Source organism: Oryzias melastigma, linkage group LG7, assembly GCF_002922805.2.
Source record: "Oryzias melastigma strain HK-1 linkage group LG7, ASM292280v2, whole genome shotgun sequence".
Lineage (NCBI taxonomy): Eukaryota > Metazoa > Chordata > Actinopteri > Beloniformes > Adrianichthyidae > Oryzias > Oryzias melastigma.
Window position 1 is genome coordinate 22,335,965 of NC_050518.1, and position 26,266 is coordinate 22,362,230.

Here is a 26,266-nt window from a genome sequence, read left to right on the forward strand (position 1 = left end):
ATTGGGTCGTATTTTTGGAAGGGTGTGTGTGCGCATCGGTCGCCTTTTAGGTCTGCTGAAGTATTTCCAACAGCAGCGTCTGTCAGGAGGGTGCAGGGAGAGGGGGACAGGGGGCTTTTCTCTGCGGCCACCTGAAAAGCCATGTAAGATCTGTGGCTTGACGAGACAAAAATACAGAAACGCTTCGATGGTTCAATCTACGATTTAAGGAAGTTTTCTCAGAAGGACCTGCTGGTGAGGAGGACTCTGGAGGATTCTGGAAAGGCTGACAGACATTTGAAGTTGGATGTCCCCTGAAGGAGCCCCTCACACGTCCATCTGCACTAAGGTAACAACTATACCTTCCAAAGAACCAGCTCTCCTGTCTGCTGGAGTCGGGGCCGCGGCGCGTCATGAGCGGGGGTCGCTTCGAGTTTGATGACGGCGGTGCGTACTGCGGAGGATGGGAGGGGGGCAAGGCGCACGGCCACGGCATCTGCACGGGGCCCAAGGGCCAGGGGGAGTACTCCGGCTCCTGGAACTACGGCTTCGAGGTGGTGGGGGTCTACACGTGGCCCAGCGGGAACACCTACGAGGGCTACTGGTCGCAGGGGAAGCGCCACGGGCTGGGAGTGGAGACCAAAGGGCACTGGATTTACAGAGGGGAATGGACGCACGGCTTCAAAGGGAGGTATGGCACGCGCGTGAGCGTGGGCAGCGGCGCGAAGTACGAGGGGACGTGGAATAACGGGCTGCAGGATGGATATGGAACAGAGACCTACGCGGATGGAGGTGAGGATGGATTTCTCTGAAAACTTTATCCTTAAAACACATTTTTTTAATTAAATGTTTATATCAAAATGTGTTCAAATATGTTATTTTTTGTGTTTATTTGTGTGTAACATTAAGAAAACATCAATGTTTTGAAATTCTACAAATTTGACCTTTAGTATAGATTATTTGATGTTGATGAAATGCAGTTAAAAATATAAATTATAGTTTTTCAGTTTAAATTTGATTTTCCATTTGAATCAAATTAAAAACTAAACTAGCTGGAGCCATCAGTTCACCAAGAAACCACTAGGGGGCTTGCACACTAGCAAGTCTGGTTCATTTCACTGTTGAGGTTTATGCTGCATGGTGGAAAAACTTTTATTTTAATGTTTTACTTTTTAAGATCAAAATCAAAATGAAATAGTGGCGTGGCCAGTGGCGGACTAGCAGTCGGGGGTCCCGGGTGAACACTAACATGGGGTCCTCTGCAGTGTTTACATTCATTATTTAGTCAGGTTTTACTAAAATACTAAAAACTAGGGCTGGGTTGATGAAATTGATTAATCGATTTGAATCCATTTAAGTAAATCGATTATCGATTCATAAAAATATAGATCGATCTAGCACATAATGCTAAAGTTCACTAGCTTGATTCTAACGTTTAATGGAATTTTCTCTTTTAAGGAAATATATTTTTAAGTAACCATTTGTGGTCTAAAACATTGTTTTTTGCTCATACTTTCTTCTTATTCTGGAATAAGGTGTTCTGCTATAGTGCAATCGCTACCTAGTGGCCAAACTGAAACGCCCTCCAGGAGAGGCAGAACAATGTTTACAATGTTAATGATCTGAGCACTTTTGTCAGTTTCTCCTTTTGAGAATCCATGTAACACTGTCTGATATTAACAATGTAAATATTTCACTGATACATGTTACAGTATGTGAACTGGATCAGATCAATGTAAATATATTCAAAATGTATGGTAGATTATTAATATATTTTCTAAACAAATGTGTAAACTTTCTGCTCCTCCACCTCTCCCCTCTCTCCTTTTCTTATGATGGTGTATCAGGCCCACCATGAAAGAAAATAAATGTATAAATATATGAGAATAAAGTCATAAAATGATGACAAAACATGTATGACTTAAAAATTGACAGATCCTCCCGAGCCTGCTGTCAGTGGAAGGGGTGTGGCCTTCCAAGCTCACTTCTGATTGGAGAGCGGTTGCTAAAGAAATGTTGACTTAGACCGACTCTGACCAACGACTGCTTACTGACAACATCTGGCTCCAACATGGCGGCATCCGTAATGCAGAAAAATTACAAGTGAATTGACCTCATTTAGTTGGAACCGGATATAAGTCATTTGCTATGGATGACGTCACACTCGCTCAGTCCAGTTCTCTATACAGTCATTGGTTCCACAAAAATAAACACAAAAAAATCCAATAACTCTAAGTAGTGAGTAGAGAGGGAATTTGGACACAACCCAGGTGTTGCTCCCTCACTTCCTCTTGTAGTTGAGGTTTGGTGATATCATTTCCTGTTGAGATGGTGACCACCACAAAGCTTAAAACGAACCAAATACAAACCATTTGGTGATTCTCTGGGCACTCTGCAGATCTATAACAAATCAATTATTAATAAAAGGGAACTACAACAGCTTTTAGTCCTGATTTTTTAAAGGATGAGTTTTTTTATTTGATATTCTGTTTCTACTTCATTCTTTTAGTTTTGGTGGCTGATATCTGCATGGAAACCACATCAGGAGGTGGTTTCATCTTGTTGGAGTGTCCAGGTTTCCACAGCAGCAGCACTGAGCTGCCCAAATATTTGCCTGTTTGTTGTTCATCAGACAGCCCAATGTCCCTAACTAATAATAACCGATAATAAATAAAATATATCTGGACGTTTTGCAAACAACACGTAAATGAGAAAAATATTATATTTTTTAACAGATAAAAGCAAAAGTGCACCAAAATAGACACTTTCATGTATGACATTTGGTGTCATTCCTGTACTGCTGAAAGGTTCTTGTGCTAAAATGTTTTTAAAGAAAATAATATGTGCATCATGATGTGCACATTTTGACCTTTTGTTTTAGAGATGGTCAGTTTATCTATTTATTCATTCAATTTTCATTTCTTTAATTTTCAAATTGTTTATTCAGACTGACTTTTACTCTCAGATCTGTTTTCCCTGAGTCATCACCCACTAAAAGCCCCGTTTGGGGGTAGACTGTTATGCTGCCACATGTCAGCTCGTAATAATAGCACACAGACCCGGAGGCCTCTCGACCTCACGTGCTGAAGCCGAGCTGTCATTGTGATCCACGTATGTCCATTTATCCAGAGTGTTGTTCCAACAATGTCTTGTTGGGGATGCTATAAATGAACAAATATCTTATTCATAAATAAAATCATTTTTTTTAGATCTAAATGAGGTGCAGCAGTGATAAATGAAAGTCACAGCTGGACTGCATAAAAGGATGCACTGCAGCATCATCTAATCAGCTAATTTGGCATTTAGCTAATATATTCGCTGGCTAACAGCTTCAGCATTTTCAGCTATCAGCTTCAATGTTTTTAGCCATCAATTTCACTATCTTCCGCTATCAGAACTAGCATCTTCAGCGACCAAATTCAGCTTACAACATTCACACTAGCATTATCTCAGGTAATGCTATATATCTACTTCATAATTATGTTAAAATTTCAAAAATGTAGTTTTATTGTTCAGTAATCTTTATCCTGTTCGGCCTGTTTGATTTTCTTCAAAAGGACATAATCATGAGTAAAAGACCACTGGGAACACTTTGAACATAGATCAAAAAAAGATAAAGGTGAACAACATAAACGTTCCTAAAACATAAAATGGACATATCTGGATTTTTTTCAATGCATTTTTTAATTTTGTGGTGCAGTGAGATTCACACCCTTTTCTCCAATGTTTCCAGGTACTTTCCAGGGTCAGTTCACTGGTGGGATGCGGCACGGTTACGGCGTCCGTCAGAGCGTCCCGTACGGCATGGCGGCGGTTGTCCGTTCGCCTCTTCGCACCTCCTTGACGTCCCTCCGCAGCGAGCACAGCAACGGCACTGTCCTGCAGCAGGACATCCCGCTCATCACCACCACCAACGCCGCAGGTGAGGAAACACCCGTTGCCACGCCCACCCAGCTGGGACCGTCCCGCGGAGGCTTCGCCCTGACTCTCCAGGTCGACCCGGAGGCCGTGAAGCCAAAGAAGAAAGGGCTGTTCCGCCGGAGCTCCCTCCTGGGGAAGCTGAAGAAGTCCGACTCCAGCACGTCGCTGTCCAGCCAGAAGAGCAAGACCAGCTTCCTGAGGCCAGATTCAGCTCTCAGTTCCAACGCCAGCGACACAAATTCCACCATCAGTGGGGACGAGAGCCTGGCCGGAGTTGAGGATTTCCCCCCAGTGGAGTCTGACATTGACGCCACGACCACAGAGGTCTACATGGGAGAGTGGAAGAACGACAAGCGCTCGGGATACGGAATAAGCGAGAGATCCAGCGGCCTGAAGTACGAGGGCGAGTGGCTCAACAACCAACGGCACGGCTATGGCTGCACCACGTTTGCTGAGGGAGGAAAGGAGGAAGGCAAGTACATGAACAACATGCTGGTGAAGGCTATGAAGAAGAGGATGATCCAGCTGAAAGGAAACAAAATCAAGCAGAAGGTGGAGCGGGCGGTGGAAGGAGCGCAGAGGGCTGCAGCAATCGCCAAGCAGAAGGCGGAGATCGCCGCTTCCAGGTAAGAACTCGGAGGTGCTCGCTCTGAATGTTTCAACTGAGTGGCCCGGACCGGTACTTTGAGGGTTTCCTTTATAAAATGGACCCATTAAGCAGGACCGACTCGTACCATTTTTGGTCATCTGTTGATTGCAGGTCCATAAAAAAATTGAATAAATCAGTTGTCGTCACAAGATGAAATCCATTGATTGGCAGAACCAACAGAAAGCGTCCGATCAGGTTGTATTCTTCTTCGCCTCCCGGAATCTTCTTGCAAATATAATTAAATTCTGTGCATATACAAAATATCAGACCCCAAATATGAAAAAAGGAGCCGACGCTCAACCTCCATTGTTGTCATTACCTTTTGCTGTAGTCTCACCATTTTGACACACAGCTACATCATCAGTCTACACCCAACATGCGCCTTGATGGTCCAACACAACGGAAACGCTCGCTTGAATCGCCCGGACCGTTCTAAACCGGCCAGGAGGACCAGTCTGGTCCGGACCGCTCAGGAAATGACGCATTAGTGTCATGTGGCTCAAACCCCGGGGGGACAGACCGGTACTGATGGTATCAGATGGTACCAGACCACAGAGAAAACAACCTCAACCTGCATTATTTCTGTTTAATTTCTAAGCTGATTCTGAAGGAACTACTACTGGATTTTTCCCACCACATCCGACTCACTCTCCTTGACGCGTGTCGAGTTCCTCGGTAAAGTGTTGAAAATCCATCTGCTGCTTTCTTAAACTAAAACGCCTAAGTTAACAAAAAACCAAACCGTTTCTTTTTGCAGAAAAGAGTCAATGAGGAAACAGAAGAACTTCAAAATAAAATAAATCTGCATTTATCAGACAAAAACCAGCTGTCTTTACTCCAAATATGGATTTACTGCAACATATTTCTAGCAAAATATTCATCAACCATCTGTCTAATGTTACAAGGAGGCTGCTAATAACTTCTTCAGACAGTGGATTATTATATTTAGAAAATACCACATTTTGTAATGTGTTTGTCCATCGTGCCTTAAAAGTCAAACGAGGCTGAAGTTGGTGTCTGATTTATTTTTCTTCCGCTTTAACAGTTGTGGGCTAAGATAAAATATATTTCACATTTTAATGGTTCTTACATGAAATCTGTAGGGAAACTGGAGGCTTAAAAAGTAAAATCAGATGCCTATTCAGCTTTGTACAGACCGCTCTGTGAAAATGCTGACTGACATTAAACCTGAAAAAGTTTGAAGCTAAGATCTAAAAGATCTAAAAGGTTTTAGGGTTAGCCAAACTTAAAACTGGATGGTTAAAAGTACCACTTTCCACCATCCATCCATTTTCTTAACCCAGTTTATCCCTTGCTGTCAATCCTTGCTCGTCTGTTTTTCTACATAAGTTCATTTAGTTCATTTTAATTAGATCAAATAATCTAATTTTTTTTAAATTTGTTTGGTCTTTGGTCTAAACTTATAATATTACTGTTTAGAAAAAAAATCCCACTTTTTTGTCATTTTTCTTAAATAAATGCACATGTACTTTTAGAACCTTTTTTTTTATTTTAAAGAAACTTCTCCATCACGTTGAAACTGGTTTCAGAAGAAACCCTCAAACTCCCGTCAAAGACCAAGCGGTGCAGAAAGAGACTTTAGCGGCGGGTGACGGGGAACAGAGTTCATCTAATATTAGAAACGGATCATTAGCTGTTTGCTAATGCCGTCGAGCAAATGTCAAGAGAGTTGGAGTGGAGGGGCCGATCCAGTGCAGCAGACCCACACAGAAGAGGACAGTAGATTAGGTTTAGAAGAAAAAAAATGAAGAGGGGTTTTCATTTTTTCACCACTGTTTTTAACGTTTTAACTGATTCATTCTAATTGTGTTGAAAAGGAGAACACTGAAGTATAATTTGGAGTTTTTATCTAAATAAATTGGTGTATAGTGTAGAAAAACTAAATAAAAAATCCATTTTCTAAACCCGCTGACTCCCTTTCGGGGTCACAGGGTTGCTGGAGCCTATCCCAGCTACTTTGAAAGATGGGATACACCCTGGACAGTTTAGTATGAAGTTAGATATATTACGAAAATAATGTTCATCTGTAATAAAGATTAGTATTTGCAGTTAGAGATATTTTCTGACATTTAACGCACACAATAAGCCTTTTTTCTACAGTTACAAAACAATTTTACAGGCATACATTTCTTATTAAAAGATAAAAAACTTTTTTTTGCAGACATAAAATCTTCTACAGACACACAAATCTCTTCCTACAAATCCAAAACTTATTTTTGCAAACGGACAATACAAATCTAACTTCATAGTTTAGCTGTCCAATTAGAAACACTAGTTACAAATTTTGTTTTTAAAATTTTCAGCGTTATTTGACAGAATTTATCTTCCTCTTCAAACCATAAACCTCTAACTGTTCACTTCTACTGTGAAAGAGTCGTTTCCTATCTGACATATTTTCCAGTCATGTTGTAATTTTTCTCTTATTGAATCTTTTTCAGCTCTCTAAAAATCTAATCGTCTCAAAATGCTGAATTGTTTCTTTCAAGACAGAAAAAGGCTCCTCTGGCACTTTTTGATCAGGTTCAGAAATGTTATTAAATTCTGCTCAATCTAAGACGCAGGTCAGAATTAAGCCATTCCTTATAAGAATGACACGTTTTTAATATTTTCCACTTCTAGTTTGTACTTCTAATAAACTCCAAACCGTCTACAACAGAATTCATCCCTCTTTTCTTTATTTTAAATTTATTTTTAGACAGCCGTCTGTTCAAAACTCTAAAAGCTACACGTTTGTTCAGATTAACCTGAATTTATCTGCTTTTTTGATCTAAAATGACCAGATAATTCCTGTTATTCCCTACATGTGAAAAGCCAAAAGCTGCTTCAGTTTCATATCTTTATTTTAAAACCTCCACTAAGTTGGAATCACATAAACAGTAAAACCCTTTTATTTTTATTTGTCACGTGTCAGCTCACCTCAGAAATCTGCATAGAAGCTCTCAGGATCAGAGCAATGTGACGTATCGGTTTACAGCGGTCTACTGTTTACTTGGTTCCTGGCGTCTCAACAGCTTTTCTCTACCTGGTGTGGAAATGTAGAACGCTGATGTGCACGTTCACTCGGTAAAGAGGAGGGAGGTTAATCTCGGTTGTGTTCTTGATTTAAAGTCCCACTCCGATCATCTTTTGATCTATTTTCAAAGCGTTCTCAGTGGTCACAACAGTTTGAATAAGAAATTAAATACTCAGAAATACAATTTTAAGCTCAATTTTCCTTCTATGTGTCCTCATCATGATATACATGTTAAAAACACAATATTCTTTGGAATAGGTCTATATTATAATATATCACTTCTAAAGGCAGCTTTTAAATAAGAGAATTAGGACTTTATGTAGAATAAATTATGTCCAACAGTGTTACTCCCATCCGTGATACATTAGTGACAACTTGTTACTGATATTCAAAAGTAATTCCTTACCTTAAAATATCACAGAATTATAGTGGATCATATATTACTTGCAGTATTTTTTAGCTACTTTTATAAAAATACCAAAAGAAGTAGAAGTATTTGTTACAGATGCACCACAGAGTATTTTATATATAGATGAGGGGCGGTATTATATAGTTTATTTTTGGTAAAGTATCGGCAGGATGACACCACAAAAAATATGACAAAAAGGCCTCATTTGATATAAATTGTTGGATTATCTGGTAAAATCTGAGGATTATTGATATCAGACAAAACTGCTTTAAAAAAAGACTTTTCTTGTTGCTTTTTATGCTGTTTTAAAACGGTAAAAAAACACTTTTAGATGCTTTTAGAGTGAGTAACGACCAATCCTCCTCATCATAAATAGAGGTGAATCATTTCTGCTTTGAAGAAAAAGAGAACACGCATTTTAGTTTTAGTCAAAGGCAACAGCAAAAATTGCAAACTCACATTAACAGATTACTGTACCAAGTTTATTTAAGGATCACTAGTTTAAAAGTTGCCTTGTTATATTGTCAAATGAGACACCAACGTTACGTAATTGATCAAATAGAATAACTTACAATGCAGTAAAAAAAAAAAAAAAAGTCGCTTTACTATGTGTTAAAACCCAAGCTAAAAAGTGTGTTTTTAAGCGTAAAAACATGTAGTAAAGTTCAATTTATGCCCTTTAGCTGCATCAGCACGACTGGAGAAAAACAGGAACCGCAGAGATTTATGATCAATAGTAAAATAAAGTTAAACTGTTAGGATCTGTGAAGCCTAACAGGGGATTCAGCTCTAAGTCAAAATAAATAAAAATCTCCATAAAAGCGCTTCACCACAAGTAGAAAATAGGTTTTGCAGCATTTGTATCTACTTTTTGTTCCTGACTTAAATTTATTTAAGCCCACGAGGAACATGAAGCAAAAATAAAACCCGAAATGAACTCCTGAGACGTATCATCATCTGCTGGAGGTTTGTCTGTGACCGTACAAGGTGCTGGTGTTCCTGTGTGAAGTCAGCTCCGTGTTTACAGCACTGAGACTTTACGCTGATGCTCCGCAGACCGCGTTCACGCAGACTCAACTCTAAATATTGTACTTCTCAGATAAGCAGTGAATAAAAGTTATTCCTCCTGTCCCTGCTGTGAGCTCACCTACAGTCAGGATTTTGTGATTGTGTTTAATTCCATATAAGTTCAACAAGCAGCGCTAAGAATGACCCCTCCCATTCCGCTGACATTTACAGCACCGTGTCCTTGAGTTATAGTCAGAGGAGTAGACAGGATGAAGAAAAAGATCTTTGTTTTATCGTTTTCTGAGACTTTGAAGCTCCAATGAATTTCTGTTTGATGTAAAATGTTTTGGGCTGAACACAAGAACAATAATTATAACACTACTATGCACATTTAGGGTGTTACAACACGTAATGAAAACGTAATATATAATGTAAGTGCACTTAGAAATCATGAAGGGGTCTGACGATGTCAGTTTAGGTGCATGTCCACTGTGACAGACATCATCTAAAATAAAAAAAAAATCTGGAAATCACATTGCAGGATTTTTCGCAAATAAGTATTATAAAACTGGTCAATGACCTAACAAGAGCTGGGACCACCGTTTCCATGGTTACTGTTGGTAATACACTTAGACAAGTCATTACCCTGATTAAACCGGCACGTGTACAGGCTTAAGTTTGACCATTTGGATGATCCAGAGGAATCATGGGAGAAAGTCATGTGGTCAGATGAAACTAAAATAGAACTTTTTGGTCCGATTTCCACTGTTTGGGTGAAAAAGAAGACTGATGAGTTCCATCCCAAGAACACCATCCCTACTATGATGCATGGAGGTGGTAGCATCATGCTATGGGGTGTTTTTCTGCCCATGGACAGGACGACTGCAGTGTGTTAAGGAGAGGATGACCGGGGCCATGTATTGTGAGATTTTGGGGACCACCCTCCTTCCTGTGGTCGTGGGAGGGTCTTCCAACATGACGATGACCATAAGGTCACAGGAAGAATCAACACATTCTCATCCCCAAGTCGTCACATATTGACGTTTGGTTAAAGACCCCTCAGCGGCACTATGTTGGTATCCACGTCGAGTACTGGTACCCTAACCCTGTACTGGTACGCTAACCTTAGCCCGGTACTGGATCACGTCCAGTATTGCACACTGTTTGCACCTGGTACCACGTCAGCATCTGGTCCGGTGTCAGGTTACGGTAATAGAACCAGGATCTGGTACTGGAGGTTGGGGACCCGTGATTTAATGAGAACAGCCAGTACATCGATAAATGTCGAGTTAGGGACACCCAAAATGTCCCAAAGTGCCACGGAGGGGTCCTTAACCGAACGTCGATGTGACGACTTGGGAGTGAGAATGTGTTGCCAGAATAACTAGGAGAATAACTGTAAGGAGCATATCAAGGTTCTGGAGCGGTCTAGTCAGTCTCCAGACCTAAATCCAAAAGAAAATCTTTGAAAGAAGCTCTAACTCTGTGTTTCTCAGCGAAAGCCCAGAAGTCGTCTGATCTAGAGAAGAGCTGTGAGGAAGAGTGGGCCAAAATCCATCCTGCAGAGTCTGAAACTTTATGAAAAACTAAAGGAAAGGTTTGATCTGTGAAATTGCAAACAAAGGCTACTGTACCAAATATCAACATTGATTTACTCAGGTCTGCAAATACTAATTTGGAGCAAAAGCATATAAATAAATTGTTTAAAAACATCAAACAATATTTTTATTTTAGATTATGTCTCCCACAGGGAAAATTTCAAAACCCTTTATGATTTTTAGATGGGAAATTTTGCTAAATCACAGTGTGTTCAAATGCGTATTTGCCTCACTGTATGTTTAGACATTTATAAACAGAGCTAAAGATAATATTTTATAGAAGTAAAAATAAGCATTAAATAATGAATCATTTCTTTTTCAAGAAAAGGAAAACTTGCCACCGCTAATGTTTGGTTGTGTTGTGAGGGGCTGTTAGCCAAAAGGAGTGTAAACAAAGGGATGATGGGAACTGAGGACTGGCTTGCTCCCCGTCATTGACTGTATAAGAGAACTGGACTGAGCGATTGGAAATGCCTTACTTCTGGCTCCAGCGAAATGGAGTCAGTTCAGTCACCATTCTTCCATGATACTGGAGCCTGACGACAGTAAGCAGTGATTCCTCCAACTTGCTCTGAATGTTTCTATGGCAACGACTGGAGTGTTGAAAGTCCATGCCCAGAAATCAGACCCAGGAGAATCTGTCAAACATTTCAAAGAATGGAGGTTGGGGCCAGCAGGCACCACATGCTTCTATTGAGGCATCTGATTAGTCCGTTTGTAACATGAATAACTTGTGATATAAAAAAATAAATAATGGGGGAAAAAAATGAATTATCAAAACATGCTGAAAAAAAAGGTATGAGAGGTTTCAAGAAGGACAATAACTGTTTTTTTCTCTATACAAGTTTTAGGGATTTTGACCTTTTTGGAGCCAGCAGGTACTTCCTGTTTGGAGTGTAAGGGAGGAGGGGTTACACAGTCCAGTTCTCTGTATACAGTCAACAGTCTCACCCACAAATCAGAAAAATTTCCACTGAATTCCTGCCGCTCTGCAGGAACTATGTCCCAGAAAGTGACAATATTTTTTTATTCTTTTTCTTGGCTTAAAATGGTATAGACATAAAATCAAAATGTGAGTGGAGTGGGACTTTTAAGAAATATATGAAAGAGGTATTTGATGAATCAACAGGGATTTTCTGTGCAAAGATAATTTACATATTCTATAAATATTTTTAACCCAGCTCTAACACTAAAGCATTTAATCAAAACAAACACATTAAATTTTGCATTAATTAGGTCTCCTTTGTAAACCTTAGACCTCAATTGACCTCAGTTCAGGTCCTGCAGAAAAACAAAGTGAAGATGGAGGATTGGTTACTAAGACGACCTGCATTTTCTGAGATTTTTATTTTTTTAATTTAAATGGATGATTTAGCTCAAATCTACAAAGTATTTGTAATGTGCTTAAGTGTTATCATGCTAATTACTCTTGCTTAAGTTTTTCCTAATTCAGGAGCGTGAGAAGATGCATCCTCCTTAGCCTCCGCTTTAGCCCAGCACGGCACATCACCTCATAAAAAGTGAGCAGATGAAGATAAGAGGTTTCTTTGCCACTCAGACTTTAGCAGCCACACTCCTGTGCTCCCTAACCTTAAACTGAAACCTTTGTTATATAAGAAGAAGAGACATGACACATCTGTTCCTGGCAGCCGCTTCCTCATGCTGTGATCCTCTGGCAGTCAAGAAGAGGGTTAAAAATACCCGCAGAACCAGCCCGGTGCTTCAGCTCCTCAAGCCCGGCTGGTCGAGGTGTTTGCTGGCATTCGGCGCTCTGCGGACATTGTTCCGTGGTGGCCTGGAGGCGGAGCCGTGTGGCAGGACAGGGTGTAAATGATGCAAACAGGGGCCGTGTGGTCACAGAGGAGCCCTGACTAAATATGGACCGGCTCTTTCTTGCTGTATCACAATCAGAGTGGAATGCAACAGCTGATTATCCCCCCATCTCCCCCGCCTAGACACACAGACTCCTGCCATGCCTTGCAGCGAGTCGCTTCTTTAACACACCTTCTGCAGGCTCTCGCTCCGCGGCCTGCTTGGGTCCTGACAGCTTTAGCTCGTCTGCTTGACAGCGACAGTTAGAGCGCTGGTTCGTCTTGCATCAGCAGTGGTGTCAAATGGTTGTGTGGATAAAAATATGACACAGCTCATAAGCAAGTTCTTGGGTATAAAGGGTTGGCATATACTTGTGTCACACCTTGCTTTAGTTGTGAGGCTTGGATTACATACTGTACTGCTGATACAAGCATTTTTTCGCTGGTCAGCGAAGAACCCGTAGAAACGTCAGCTTCAGACGGTCATCATTTAGTGAGGAAAGGGTTAGCATAAGTAAAAGCACTGACCGTGATAAGATCTCTAAGCAGGTTTTGAATTAGCACTTCATGTATTTTGGCAAGGTGATTTAATTGAAATGTAGCCCTCTTTTTATAGAGGCTCCCTCATGCACGCATACACACACATTCTTGTCTTTATATAGTTCTGAGGGTTTTCCATTGACACAATGCATTCCCCGTCTCTTTATACCCTCACTGATTGACTGGATGTTTGCTTCTGCAGATTGGTGCTGCGCTCCAATGCGCCGTTTTAGCACTAATCTTGTTGGTTGTATCTTCGTCACAACTGCCCTTATTGGTGGTGAAAAATGTGCAAACCTGTAGGGGAACACAGGAGGTCCACACAAAAATGTAAGATAGTCGACCGCTCGGTGAACTCGTAGAGCAAAAATGTTCTTTTATCTGCGAGTGAAAGATCATAGCGAACACTTTAAAAAGACATGAGGGTAAGTTAGGGTGAAGTACCCTGTATACTGCACTGGGAGTCCATTACTGCTGTCCAGAGGTGTTGTGTGCTTATTATTATTATAATTAAAGCTTTTATTGTTATTTGTTTCTTTGACAGCAACATTTTGGTAATTGCGGTGTCACATGTGATCATTTTTAAAGAAACTTAACAGCGGTTTGACTGGCAGGGAACCAAACTGCATCTTACCCAGACGTGGGTAAGATGCAGGAAAATTTCAGGAAATTTCTTTTATTCCTGCCGCTCTACAGAAACTATGTCCTAGAAAACGACAGAGGTTTCATAATTAAGAGACCACAGGGAACGCTTTGAAAACAGATCAAAGGATGAGCGGAGTGGGACTTTAAGACGCTTACATGGTGCTCTAGAGTATAAATGGAAGACCCAGACACATGTGATCACAGAATGAACTGAACAGTTTTTCTTTTTGTAAGTCCAGTTGTTTAAAAGCACAGCAGCTGGTTGATGAGATCAGTTTCTGAGGATGAGAGTCTGCCAAACCTGTCACAAACACCAAAGGCTGCAGTTCCTCTTATTACCACTGGAGGCCGAGTGGAAAACATGAGCACTTTATATTTATTTTTACCTTAAAAAAAGAAAATTAACGTATTTACAGCCGTATTTCAGAATTGTTTGGATGCCTATTCTCTGTTTATACATGTTTTTCATTTTTAATTGGTTTATTTTTGTTTGATCTTAACCATGTACATTATTAAATGATTGGCAGATTGATTTTTTAGGTGGGTGGAGTAAACCCAAAGTGCCATCTCACATCAGATTTTTACCATTCCTAAGTGCAGTTTCTATATGGAAACTGTTTTAAACAATCATCTCTCTCTATTTTTGCTTCCCACAAAAACATCCTCTCTGCTCGATCCTATTTATTCACGTTGCTCCGCATCAGAGCAGCTGAAAGGCCCCCTAGTGTTGGGCATGTGCAGCACAGCTGCTCATGGGCTGCTGTCGCCCCACCAGCTGCTGGAGTGTTGAAAACGCTCACACACCAAAGTGTCTGCATCATTAAGTTCTCCTGCAGGAACACAGAAACCCAAAAACCCTCTAGTGAAACACCCACTGAGGTTAGAAATGTTATTTGCAGGCTGGTTGTCACATTACTAACAACAGACTAATATGTCAGAGTCAGTGTTGGTAGACATTACAGTTCTATAAGTTATTAGATTGTTCAAGATGAAACATCTATGTGAACGTTCAGCTCTAAAATGATTCATCTCCTCAGCCTTAAACTTAAGCCGAGTGTCTGCCAGCTCATAACATGAACTAAAAAGTCGTGTGAGGCCGTTTGTGTCATTCCAAGAATACTCTTTTTATAGCTAGAAGACAGCCTAGGAAACATTTAAAAATCTTTTTGAAGATCATAAAAAATGCACAACAAATGTTTGAACCTTCTAAAAACTACACCAATAAAAAATATTAAGAATTATATTTACTTCTATGATCCATTAGGGGAAATATACACACAAATTATTTAAATATTGCATCTAAATGATTTAGTTTCCATGAAGTAAATGTATAAGGAAACTATTTGTTCTCATTATTTACTGTCCCAGATGATTCAATAAATGACAATAGTCTTTAAAATGCAATAGTTCAATAATTGCTGGTTTATTTCACTTATTCAATGTAGTTTTCAGTCAGAAGCTAAATATTCTCATTTGATCGGTTTGGATGACAAAAATGTTTCTTTTATCCCCACCTTAAGACATTTCATAACCAAAATACTGATTATTTATGAAAGAACAGTTCTGAAAAATACTGAACTCTAGTGATTGCTTAAGAAATGTTTTTTATCTTCCATATTCAGTTCAGTATTTTGCAGCTTAGTATGAATCAAGACTGTAAACAAAAGATGGGAAATGTAAAGTTTGTGCAGATGGAGCAAAGCTGTGAATGAGCATAAATACAAAGAGGCAGCCTTTTAGTGTCTTTATGTTAAAATAAAGCTAACCATTCTATTGAAAATCTTTATTTTTCTTGGCAAGCTGTTGGCTGAGCGGTGTAGTTCGTTACCTGAAACATCACCCGTGAGTTGATATTGTGAGCGGCGATGTCGTTTGCGACAGCTGCAACAACTAACGTTCCTCCGGGAAGCATCTTCTCCACTCAAACTGGAAGCAGCTATTTTGAGCCAAAGTTCTCTACATGCCAAGAACTTTTCTCAGCGAGTCATTTTCCTGTAGTTTGTGTACAGCAAACATCAGGATTTAGCTGATGAGCTGTTAGGTAGACTGTGAATGGGCTTAGAGTAAAGTCACTAAACTGATTGTTTCAAGGTTTTACATTCATCAAGGATTTTCCAGACTTTGTACTTCATTTGCATGAAAGTATTTTATATTTTATATAGTAAAAATTTTAGTTTAAGCCTTAATTTTCCCCCCAATGATATTTTCATGTAGAAAGTTGTACATGAAATGAACCATTTGACAACTTAAGCAAGTTAGAGCAAACAAAAATGATTGTGAGAAATTACTTTTTGTTGCTAAAGAAATAAGTCAATTGAATCTTTCATCCATGAATCCATCCATCTTCTTCCACTCGCCCAGGACAGTATTGTGGGGGAAGTATTCTAAGTAAAGATGCCCAGATTTCTCTCTCCCTACTTTCTCCAGTTCCTCTGGGGGAACCCCGAGGTGTTCCCTGGCCAACTGAGAGACTTCCCTTCTCCTGCATTTACCCCTCCAAACAGAGAGTTTTGGACAAATAGAGTCTCAGAATTTGGACGTCACTTCAGCTCAATGACATCATCAATAGTCGCCGGTCAGCTAGCTTTAGTGAGGAGCTTCTAGCACTCAAATATACATGACAGCATTGGTTTTATAATTTAAAAAAAGTCATAACTTACATTTAAATGTAAACTTTTGGGCTTCATCCACGTGAAGAAAAACGTTTCTCCTCCACGGCACAACACAACTCCGGAACCCTCACAATGGAGGGCTTTGTATCCTTCCACTTGGAGGGTGAGACTCTAAAATAAATATTTCAGACACCACTCTCACTACAAATACCTCTTCAAATGGAGGGGTAGTGTGACGAAGAGGCTCTGATGTTAGGATCTCTTTGTAAATGCTGGTGGTTCTGATGAGGATGATGGTGATCAGCCGTGCATGGAGACGACTGAAGCGGTGGCTGATGGGAGTTGTAGTGAGGAAGGTGCTGAAGATGTTTAGTACTCAGGAGAGGGGTCCCTCTGGTGGTCGGAGGAGGACATGGCTGAGTGAGTCCTGACAGAATTTGAATTGGGCCTCAGCCTCTCCAGCGTGTCCTGGATCTTTCCCGGGTTCTCTGTCCAGTGGGACTTGTCACACTTTAAAGAACCCAACATGTACCATGAACAGGTCCAGCTAACTGCTGGTTACATGAACCAAGCTCCTGCTCTGGTCATACAGGACCAAACCGCCACCTTAACGTGGTGAAGGGGTTCGAGAGCTCGAGTGACCCCAGGAGCTCGATTGCTCCTGGGGGAGGTTCTGGGTGACAACCCAGACAAAGAGAAGTTCAGTCCTAATTTAAAATATAAAATGTATTAGTATCCAAGTTGACAGCAGAAACAAAAAGTTTAAATATAATAATTCTCTAACTGATCCATGTTCTAAAGTAGAATTTAGACTGGAACATTCTAATCTTTTTTTGTTGATAATAGAATAATTGTGGGTATGTAACATATTCTGGCCTTTTAACACGGATTCTTAGCAGGTTTAGAGTTTCTGGCTTTTTGCAGACAGACAACAATCTCCTGTAGACGTTGACACAATAATAGATCTCTCACAGCACGAGGCTCGTCTGATTGGTGTTTTCAAAGAGTCGTGTTGCTTCTCTCGACTGCAGGACAACTCATGCAAAAGCCAAGTCAGATGGGGCTGAACAGGCCGCTCACGCCGCCAACGGGGAGTCCAGCATCGCCAGACTGGTGGCCAAAGAGCTTTCTCCTTCCTTCTACCAGCCAGGTCAGTGGACATCCGTTTCTCTGTCGAATTAAACTCAAAATAATGTAAAAAATGACTTGTTAAGTTGTATTGTGATTGTGAACAGAGTAAAGTCAGTACAGAAACTGAACATATAATGTTACAAAAAGGCCTACTATTATACAGAAAATTCATACATTTCATATATTTATCCAGTAAATTCCACTTTATTAACACTTACATTTATTTTTTTTTACTTTTTTATAAGGTTATGGTGTTTCTCAAGGCTCTAGTCTGGGACCACTTCTGTTCACTTTTGTTTATTTTTGTTTGTTATCTACAACTGAGTGGAATAATTTACTGTTATCTACGGTGGTCCTGAAGTGCAAATCATTCAACGCAAAAACATTTAAATATCATAATTAAGAAAGGAAAACAAACAAAAGAAAAAAAACTAACATTACATTTGAGAAACCTAAATAAATGTCCAGAAACCACAAAGTGAAGAAAACATTTCCGAAAGCAAAAATAATTTCCAGAAATCAAAATGAAATGCTAAAAAATGAATCAAAATAAACAACCACAAAAAGTAGATATTATGGACGCCACTGACTGGATGAAGAGTTTAATTTTTGAGGAAGAGGTAAAGCAGAATGATGTTAACCTGGACTGTAGAAAAGAGGCAATCACTGAACTTTTGCAGTGGGCGTGGCCAGAAGATTGAAAAATATTTAGATTTTAACTTCCAGTTAAAAGTTGAAAAAATGTCATCATCCAATCAGTGATGTCCCATAGTACCTACCTTTTGGGGGTTCTTAATTCTTTTAACTTTTTTACATTTCATTTTGATTTCTGGAAATTGCTTTTATTTTCCAAAACATTTTCTTTTTATTTTGTTTTTATTTTTAAAATGTTATGTTATTTTTTTGGCTTTTTTTTAAATTGTCGTGATCTCTAATACATTTTGCATTTTGGGATTTGTTGGGGGCTGCACGGTGGTGCAGTGGTTAGCGCTCTTGCCTCACAGCGAGAAGGCCCCGGTTCGACTCCCGGCTGGGACCTTTCAGTGTGGAGTTTGCATGTTCTCCCCGTACATGCGTGGGTTTTCACCGGGGACTCCGGCTTCCTCCCACCATCCAAAAACATGCATCATAGGTTAATTGGTGACTCTAAATTGCCCCTAGGTGTGAATGTGTGTGTTATTGAGGCCCTGAGACAGACTGGAGACCTTCGCCCATCAGAAGCTGGGATAGGCTCCGGCACCCCCGCGACCCCGAAAGGGAAGAAGCGGTCAAGAAAATGGGTGTGATTTGGACCATCATTTTTGTTTCTTTATAGTTGTTTTAACTTTATCTAGTAGAAAACTTTGAGCTTTTCCTCCTCATGTCATGAGTCTCTTAAAAAAAAAGTTGTTATTTATTAGATTTAAATGCTGTATTTGTAACTTTAAGGTTTCCAAAAACTTCATTAAAGCTATGGGAATGCTTAGCTCAGGTGTCTGCAGCCTGCGGCTCCGGAGCCACATGTGGCTCTTTAACCCCTCCTCTTTCTGGTTAAAGAAATACAATATTTTTAAGTTGGAAAAAAGTAACATGTGTTTCGATCAAGGTTTTTTAAGCAAAAAAATAAAAAATCAGAAAAGTCCAACTTTTCCAACTCCTCCACAGATAGTTGAGGCTCGGTCTAAATCACTCCACCAGGGTCCTGACTACATTACCCATAATGCTCCAACAACACAATAAGAAGTTTGGCCTCATAGTTACTAAAACTGAAACATGTTGACACATTTTTTAGGGCTGTCTGCCACAGAAAACCAGAATTCACTCACCAAAATTTAAGGTGGATTTTTTATTTTGGGGGAAAAAATTTAAGGATTTTAATTATAATCTGAAAAAAAATAAATAAATAAGGGACACTTTATTAGCTTTGATTTATTCAATCTTTGTATTTTGATTTCTGATTTTCAAGTTGAGATTCACCAGAAATGGTGGTTTTGTGTGTGTTTATTTCATCACTACTGACATTTCACCACCGACTACATTCCCTGCATTGAGATGAGGTACAGGATGTCTTTTATTTTGAAATGGTTTTGAAACTGTTTCATTTCTAAAAAAGGCTATTTTCTCTTCATTTTTCTGGGGTTTTTTTATGCTTGCAAAAATCAGTATTTTAGCATTATTTTTCCTACTGGGATGTTGTCAGTAAGAAATAGTCTAAAATATTTTTTTAACTGTTGAAAGTTGCAGACCCCTGGTGATTTTATCCTGGAGAAGGTTCATGACTGTTATTTAAGAAAACGAAGAAGCTTGGACTCTTATTCTGCACAAAAAAGATGATTTATTGATAAAACTATATTGTTTTTATAGGTCCTGAATATCTAAAGAAGAGAGTGCTGCAGGACGCCATTGAGGACACAGAAAATGCTGACCCGGTCATGCACGAGCCCCTTCTAGCTGAAGAGGAGCCCCTTCCTACACCCCCTGAAAGCCCTCTACTGAACGAACTGGACCGGCTCATGCCGGGCTCCTCGCCGGCCCGCACCCCGTCCCCCAGCCTGGCCATCACCAGCAAGGAGGACCCCAAACTCCTCAGTCCAAGAAGCATCACTGAAGACAAATCTGTGAAGCAGGGGAGCATAAAACCCAACAGCGCACCCGCCAGCCGCCCCACCACCCCTGCGACCGCAGCTCCTCCACCTGCACTGGCTGCACCTGAAGGAGAGGGGGCCCCCAGTAGCCGCGGCCCCTCCCGTTCCCCCAGTCGTCACAGCAACAAGAACGAGCAGGGCTCTGAGCTGGAGATTAAGCCGCTGCAGAAATTTGACTCTGAAGCGAAAGCTCCAGACCTCCCCCCTGCCCCTGCTGCCCCCATCGCCAACAGCCTCAGTCTGCCAGACGAAGTAGAAGTAGAAGAAGAGGAGGCACCGCCGCCGCAGCCCAGTAAGCCGTCCAAAGCCGCCACCCCTGAGCCTAAAGCCCCAGAGCCAAAGCCCGAAAGAGCCCCGTCAGTCCAGGAACGTCCTCCATCCACCTTAGAGAAAAAAGCCCCATCTAGGGAAGGAAGTCGGCCCTCCAGCAAGGCGGAGACCAGGCCGCTGCCAAAACGACAACCTAGCCCAGCTCCAACCCCGAAACCGCCTCTGAATGTGGAACCTAAAACAATTACAAAGCAGGTGGAGGCCAAAGTCATTGCTGCTAAATCAACCCTAAAGCCGGTGGTGTCAAATTCAAGTTTGGAGGGAGTGGCAGAGGCGTCAGATATGGAGGTGAGACTTTCAAAATGTCCATTTGTTGACAGTCAAGCACTCATTTTTGATAGTAAGGATTTCGTGTTTATGGAGGTTCTCCACTGCAGCCTAAAAATGTAAAAGGAGCTTGTAATTAAAATGTGCAAGAATTGTTGTAAAAATTGACAATAAGTTGATATTTTGAAGTTCTTTACTTTATATGATTTAGAAATTAGGTCATCAAAGTCAGAAAATAATAAAACAGAATCATAAAAAACATGTTTTAACCTTTGAGATGGTAAAACTTTTTTCCTCCAAACTCCAAACTTGAAGAATCGAAAAAAAGAATCCAAAACTTAAGCATTAAAAAACATAAAAAATGTCATATAACCTGCTAAAGTCCACCTCTCCCCAAAACTGTAGAGTTTAATCAGTAATCCAGCTGAGGTGTTTGTGGCACAGATGTATCTAAACATTGTAATGGTTCATATCCTGACTCACAGTTTTTTATTTGCATTTTTATTTAACAGAAATTATTATGTAAGTGAGCCATAATACCTCAATATAACAAGGAAAACCTTTTTGTAGCCAATAAAATTCAGCTTTACCACTGAAAATATTTCATTTTAAGGCTTCAATCTAACTACAAATATTTCTGGTGATTTATTATTTCCTTTTGTAACGAAACTATGTTGCATTTACAATTTTTGACTTTGTAAAAGTCTCTTCAAATATTTTAACTGTTATTACATGTCTTAAATTATTGTTATTTTCTATCTAAATCTGCAATAAATATAAACTAACTACAAAAATGTCACAAAATGTAAAGACTTGTGTAAATATCATTATTTTTGACTGTCAAAATTAGATTTTAATTCTTCTTTTGTCTTTTTCTCATGGGGTTTATGGTTTGCAAACCAGCATAAAGGTGCAACACTGCCACCTGCTGGACAAAGGGAAATAGAGCACATGGAAAGGCCGAAAATCTTCCTCAAAAATTGACTCTTTAAAATAGTTTTTAAAATGAAGCTTTGTTTTTAAAGTCCTTCCTGGAACCTTTTTGAATTTCATATTCACATTTTGTTTATTACAACAATAGTTTCTACTGATACTTGATGGATTCTTTTTACATTTTTCATAGTTAAGGTTTTATAACAAATAGATCTTTATATTTTTAAAATCTTATCTCAGTTTAAAAAATAAATACTTTATATTTCTGCTTTCTGTCAACAGAAAAAGCAGTGGAAATAAAGTTAATCATTGAATTTTCAATTAATGTGAATTATTTCTAAAATGCTACAAGATCTTTTATGTTTGCTGAAGAAATTTTGATTTTTTTTTTTAAGTCTTACAATCCAAGATGATTTAATTGCTCTCTGTTATGAAGTTATCGTCTGATGATGAGAAACTGAAATCTTCTGGTTCCGTTGAAGCTAGCAGCAGTCCTAGCCTGATATTAAATGTGTGAAGGCTGGTCACATTTTGTCCAGAAATCAAACAAGATTCACTGTTTTTTAAGTTTTTTTTTAATAAAATGTAAAGTTTTGCTCTATTTGGTCTAAAATATTGTTGCTTTGTTGCAGTTTTCTTGGCTAAAGATTAAGAAATTACGATTATTTTCCTCTGATGTTTTTAATTGTTCAGAGGAAGTTTTATATTGACAGTCTAACCAACTCATGTTTCTGCTTGTTTTAAGGGGCCAAACACTATTATGGTCTGCATGGTAATCCTGCTCAACATCGGCCTGGCGATTCTCTTCGTTCACATTTTATCATGAGACATTTTCCCTCCTGTCAGGTAATAAACACTCAAATCATCTTTTTCTCACAAACACTGAGCCTTAAATGTGGATCTGCTGCAGGTCTGCTGGACAGAGATGCTGTCGCTCCTCCTCTTATGGAGACGAGAGACGCCGTCGATGGTTAACAGGTGCCTTCTGCAGGCTGCTGCAGGTGAATCTTTGTGGAGCTCCTCCTTCCCAGAGATGAAAGACGCCGATGGACATTAAAGAACTCAGAGCTCCTCTGTGCTTCTGGTTGTTTTTGTCAGAGCTGATGGAGCTGGCACTGTTTTTTCATGCATCGTTTTTCTGAATGGCTTTCAGCTGAAGCTGTAATCTTCTCATATGGATTGGTTCACAATGTTTTTTTCTCCCACACAGGCCGTCTTTTATTTTGTAATTGCATCTGTACAGTACAAACTGTTTCTCATAAACTGTAGCCTTTCAGCTAAAACTGTTCACCATTTTTCCAAATACTTTTGTATGCCATTTTTCTGTTAAATAACTGCCAAAGATTGGTTTCAAGATATGTTGACAAAGTGCCAGGACAGCTGCTTTTTTACTAGAGAAATCCTGTAAGACGAGGCGGGCTGCACAACGCTGGGAAATGTTCTCACTGAGATTTTCATGCATGAACTTGTACAACGCGCTTTTGTTACAGACGCAGGTAAATGAAAAGGTGAATGAGAGTTGCAGGAGGATCACTGCTTTTGCTTGGGGCGAGTGTGTTAATGTGGTCACGCAACAGGAGTTCAAAGCCATGAATCAGCGGGAAGAGAAGGTCTTAGTTCATCATGGACGCCTGATCAGGCAGCAGGAGGTGAGGTGGATGATTGGTATGTGAGCTGGAGACACATTTGCTCTTTCAGTGGTTGAAGCTCTCCATCGAGGGCATTTTATTTAGGGCCCATTAAGATAAACATTTGTGTGCATGTACACTTGAATGCATTTTTTTTAACCCAGCAGCCAAATCTCTTAAAGTCAATGTTTAGTGAGATGAAGACCTGAGATTTACTTAACTCCATGTCTTACATTAGTTTTGTTGGTGGCTTTGAGAATTTAAAATTTCCCATGATGTCTTTTTTTGCAATCAAGTTACACTAGTCAGAGCAAAATGGAGGCAGTTTGTTCAGATTTGCTGTTAAAGTTTGAGTAAACACACCATTGCTGGAACTAATAAAGTTAAAGTCCCACAAAGTTGAATGGTGTAAATGAGTTCAGTGAATCCTACAAGTTTCACATCAACTTTGAAAAGTGAAGAATTTTTCTTACTGATGATGGCTCATGTAAAGACCAAAATACCACAGCGTGTCAATTATAGGAACACTGAAGCAACATTTGTCAATATCACCACAGAAACATTCTTTATTTTCCAAATTTAAAATGACAGACTTACAATCTTAATACTCTTCTCCCTCTTCATCATCTCCCAAACTATCAGCTCCAACCTCCTCATAATCCTTCTCCAGAGCTGCCATGTCCTCTCTGGCCTCAGAGAACTCTCCCTCCTCCATCCCTTCACCCACATACCAGTGCACAAAGGCGCGCTTAGCGTACATCAGGTCAAACTTGTGGTCCAGCCGAGCCCAGGCCTCTGCAATAGCAGTGGTGTTGCTCAGCATGCACACCGCCCTCTGGACCTTTGCCAGGTCTCCACCAGGGACTACAGTGGGCGGCTGGTAGTTAATGCCCACCTTGAACCCAGTGGGACACCAGTCCACAAACTGGATGGTGCGTTTGGTTTTGATGGTGGCGATGGCAGCGTTCACATCTTTGGGCACCACATCACCACGATACAGAAGGCAGCAAGCCATGTACTTTCCGTGGCGGGGATCACATTTCACCAATTGGTTTGAAGGCTCAAAGCAAGCGTTTGTAATTTCTGCAACTGTAAGCTGCTCGTGATAAGCTTTCTCTGCAGAGATGACTGGAGCGTAGGTGGCCAGAGGGAAGTGGATACGGGGATATGGCACCAAGTTGGTCTGGAACTCGGTCAGATCCACATTGAGGGCACCATCAAAGCGCAGAGAGGCAGTGATGGAGGACACGATCTGGCTAATAAGCCTGTTCAGATTAGTGTAGGTGGGACGCTCGATGTCCAGGTTTCTACGGCAGATATCATAGATGGCTTCATTGTCCACCATGAAGGCACAGTCGGAGTGCTCCAGGGTGGTGTGGGTGGTCAGGATGGAGTTGTAGGGCTCCACCACAGCAGTGGACACCTGGGGGGCTGGGTAGATGGAGAACTCCAGCTTGGACTTCTTGCCGTAGTCCACAGACAGACGCTCCATCAGCAGAGAGGTGAAGCCAGAGCCGGTGCCTCCACCAAAGCTGTGGAACACCAGGAAGCCCTGAAGACCAGTGCACTGATCCGCCTGGAGACACACACGGAAACAAATACCAGATTATGTTATTGGATAACTTAGAATTAAAACATTCACAAATGCTCTGAGTTTACTTACCAGTTTGCGGATCCTGTCCAGAACCAGGTCGATGATTTCTTTACCGATGGTGTAGTGTCCACGGGCGTAGTTGTTAGCAGCATCCTCCTTCCCAGTGATCAGCTGCTCAGGGTGGAACAGCTGCCTGTAGGTTCCAGTGCGCACCTCATCTGAAAACACACGATAAATCACTTTAGTTTCCTTAAATCATTATCAGAACATGTTCATGTGGAAGTGATGCTCACCAATGACAGTGGGCTCCAGATCTACAAACACAGCTCTGGGAACGTGCTTTCCAGCTCCAGTTTCACTGAAGAAGGTGTTGAAGGAATCGTCTCCTCCCCCAATGGTCTTGTCACTGGGCATCTGGCCGTCCGGCTGGATCCCATGTTCCAGACAGTAAAGTTCCCAGCAGGCGTTGCCGATCTGGACTCCAGCCTGACCAACATGCACTGAAATACACTCACGCTGTGGAGAGACAGAGTGAAGCAAGAGTTTGTTTTTGTGTCAAATATTTTTTGATTATAATTTAAATCATTTAGTTAATCATTTTCAAACGTTATTACATGGTTTTAAAAAAATAATCATTAAAAAAAATTTAAGTCAATTGTTAACTTGCCCAGAGAGTGGCGCACTATCGGCCTGCTTGGAACTCCGTTGCCTGGCAACAAGCCACTGGCGCAGGCGAGCCCTATGTTTTGTCTCCGTCTTCGAATATTTCCTATTCGGCTAATGTGATAAAGTGAATAGGTGTATTTCAACCCTTTTTTAAATTTTAGAGTAAGTTGTAGATGCGTTTTGAATAGCAGAAAAACCCAAAGGCCTTCAGAACAAGGCAGCAGTGTCCGTTACCGTCATCCATTTTTAATCAGTGCCGCCATACTTGGTACCGAATTTCATCAATTGTTCCTTTCATTATATATAAAAAATCCAGTAAAGCGTGGATGGTGAACGCTAAATCCTCATAGTTACATTTTTTTCTACTAAAATAAAGCATTAAAGTAACATCCGGGCATATTTTGTTGCATTGGCGGGAGTAAAATGTCGCAGTATGCGGCTCTCCTGACCACGACATGATGATCCTACTTTTGTTCGCCGTGCCCATCACATCTCGACGAGAACCGCCCCAGAATGTCTCTGTGTGCACATTCTCGTTGCTTATTTTTTATAGCAAAAATATGAAATCATAAAAAGTACACAATTTTCTTACTGAATAATCCTATTTTATTATTTAGTTTGAAATAACGGTTTTTTTCTGGGTCAATTGCGACTAGGTAGAAACTAGAATCTCCTCCTAGTCCGTGAAAAGAAAAGAAATCTATTACAATTATCTTACCATTTTGCTTTGTTGAAATTATCAGCTTGCAGGAATTTTCCTCGAAACCGAATCTTACGACTCGACTGTTATGTGGTCGATGTAAGAGGTAATGGCGCGGTTGATGGAGACGCTAGAGTCTGACACTCGCTGGAAGATGTACTCTCTTCCTATTTGTGGATTTCTATGT

General features: G+C 40.4%; 3 protein-coding genes across 3 annotated transcripts in view; 1 reads left to right on the forward strand and 2 right to left on the reverse strand.

The window, feature by feature from the left end:
* Positions 1 to 16,522, reverse strand: part of gdap1l1 (ganglioside induced differentiation associated protein 1-like 1) — a 42,557-nt gene extending 26,035 nt beyond the window's left edge. The window contains exon 1 of the mRNA XM_024292171.2: positions 16,255 to 16,522. Within this exon, the coding sequence (XP_024147939.1) occupies positions 16,255 to 16,281 (27 nt within the window). The 5' untranslated portion in view covers positions 16,282 to 16,522. The remainder of the gene's footprint in view (positions 1 to 16,254) is intronic.
* Positions 1 to 23,847, forward strand: jph2 (junctophilin 2). The gene is made up of 6 exons (XM_024292167.2): positions 1 to 771; positions 3,713 to 4,526; positions 17,238 to 17,356; positions 19,681 to 20,579; positions 22,237 to 22,337; positions 22,402 to 23,847. Exons 1-5 carry the CDS (start codon positions 393 to 395, stop codon positions 22,315 to 22,317), a joined length of 2,292 nt encoding a protein of 763 aa, XP_024147935.1. The 5' UTR covers positions 1 to 392; the 3' UTR covers positions 22,318 to 22,337; positions 22,402 to 23,847.
* On the reverse strand, positions 23,658 to 26,266 carry LOC112158698 (tubulin alpha-1C chain). Its single transcript, XM_024292168.1, has 4 exons — positions 26,098 to 26,266; positions 25,007 to 25,229; positions 24,783 to 24,931; positions 23,658 to 24,695 (listed from the first exon to the last, which is right to left on the reverse strand). The coding sequence occupies exons 1-4, from the start codon at positions 26,098 to 26,100 to the stop codon at positions 23,721 to 23,723; spliced, it is 1,350 nt and encodes a 449-aa protein (XP_024147936.1). The 5' UTR covers positions 26,101 to 26,266; the 3' UTR covers positions 23,658 to 23,720.

Bases quoted from the DNA above. Each gene is read 5' to 3' on its own strand.
- jph2 (XM_024292167.2), top strand. From the start codon at position 393: ATGAGCGGGGGTCGCTTCGAGTTTGATGACGGCGGTGCGTACTGCGGA. The intron at 17,357-19,680 runs GTCAGTGGACAT...TTGTTTTTATAG, and splicing joins TCCTTCCTTCTACCAGCCAG to GTCCTGAATATCTAAAGAAG. The intron at 20,580-22,236 runs GTGAGACTTTCA...GCTTGTTTTAAG, and splicing joins CAGAGGCGTCAGATATGGAG to GGGCCAAACACTATTATGGT.
- LOC112158698 (XM_024292168.1), bottom strand. The intron at 24,932-25,006 runs GTGAGCATCACT...GTGTGTTTTCAG, and splicing joins TCTGGAGCCCACTGTCATTG to ATGAGGTGCGCACTGGAACC. The intron at 24,696-24,782 runs GTAAGTAAACTC...GTGTGTCTCCAG, and splicing joins TGGACAGGATCCGCAAACTG to GCGGATCAGTGCACTGGTCT.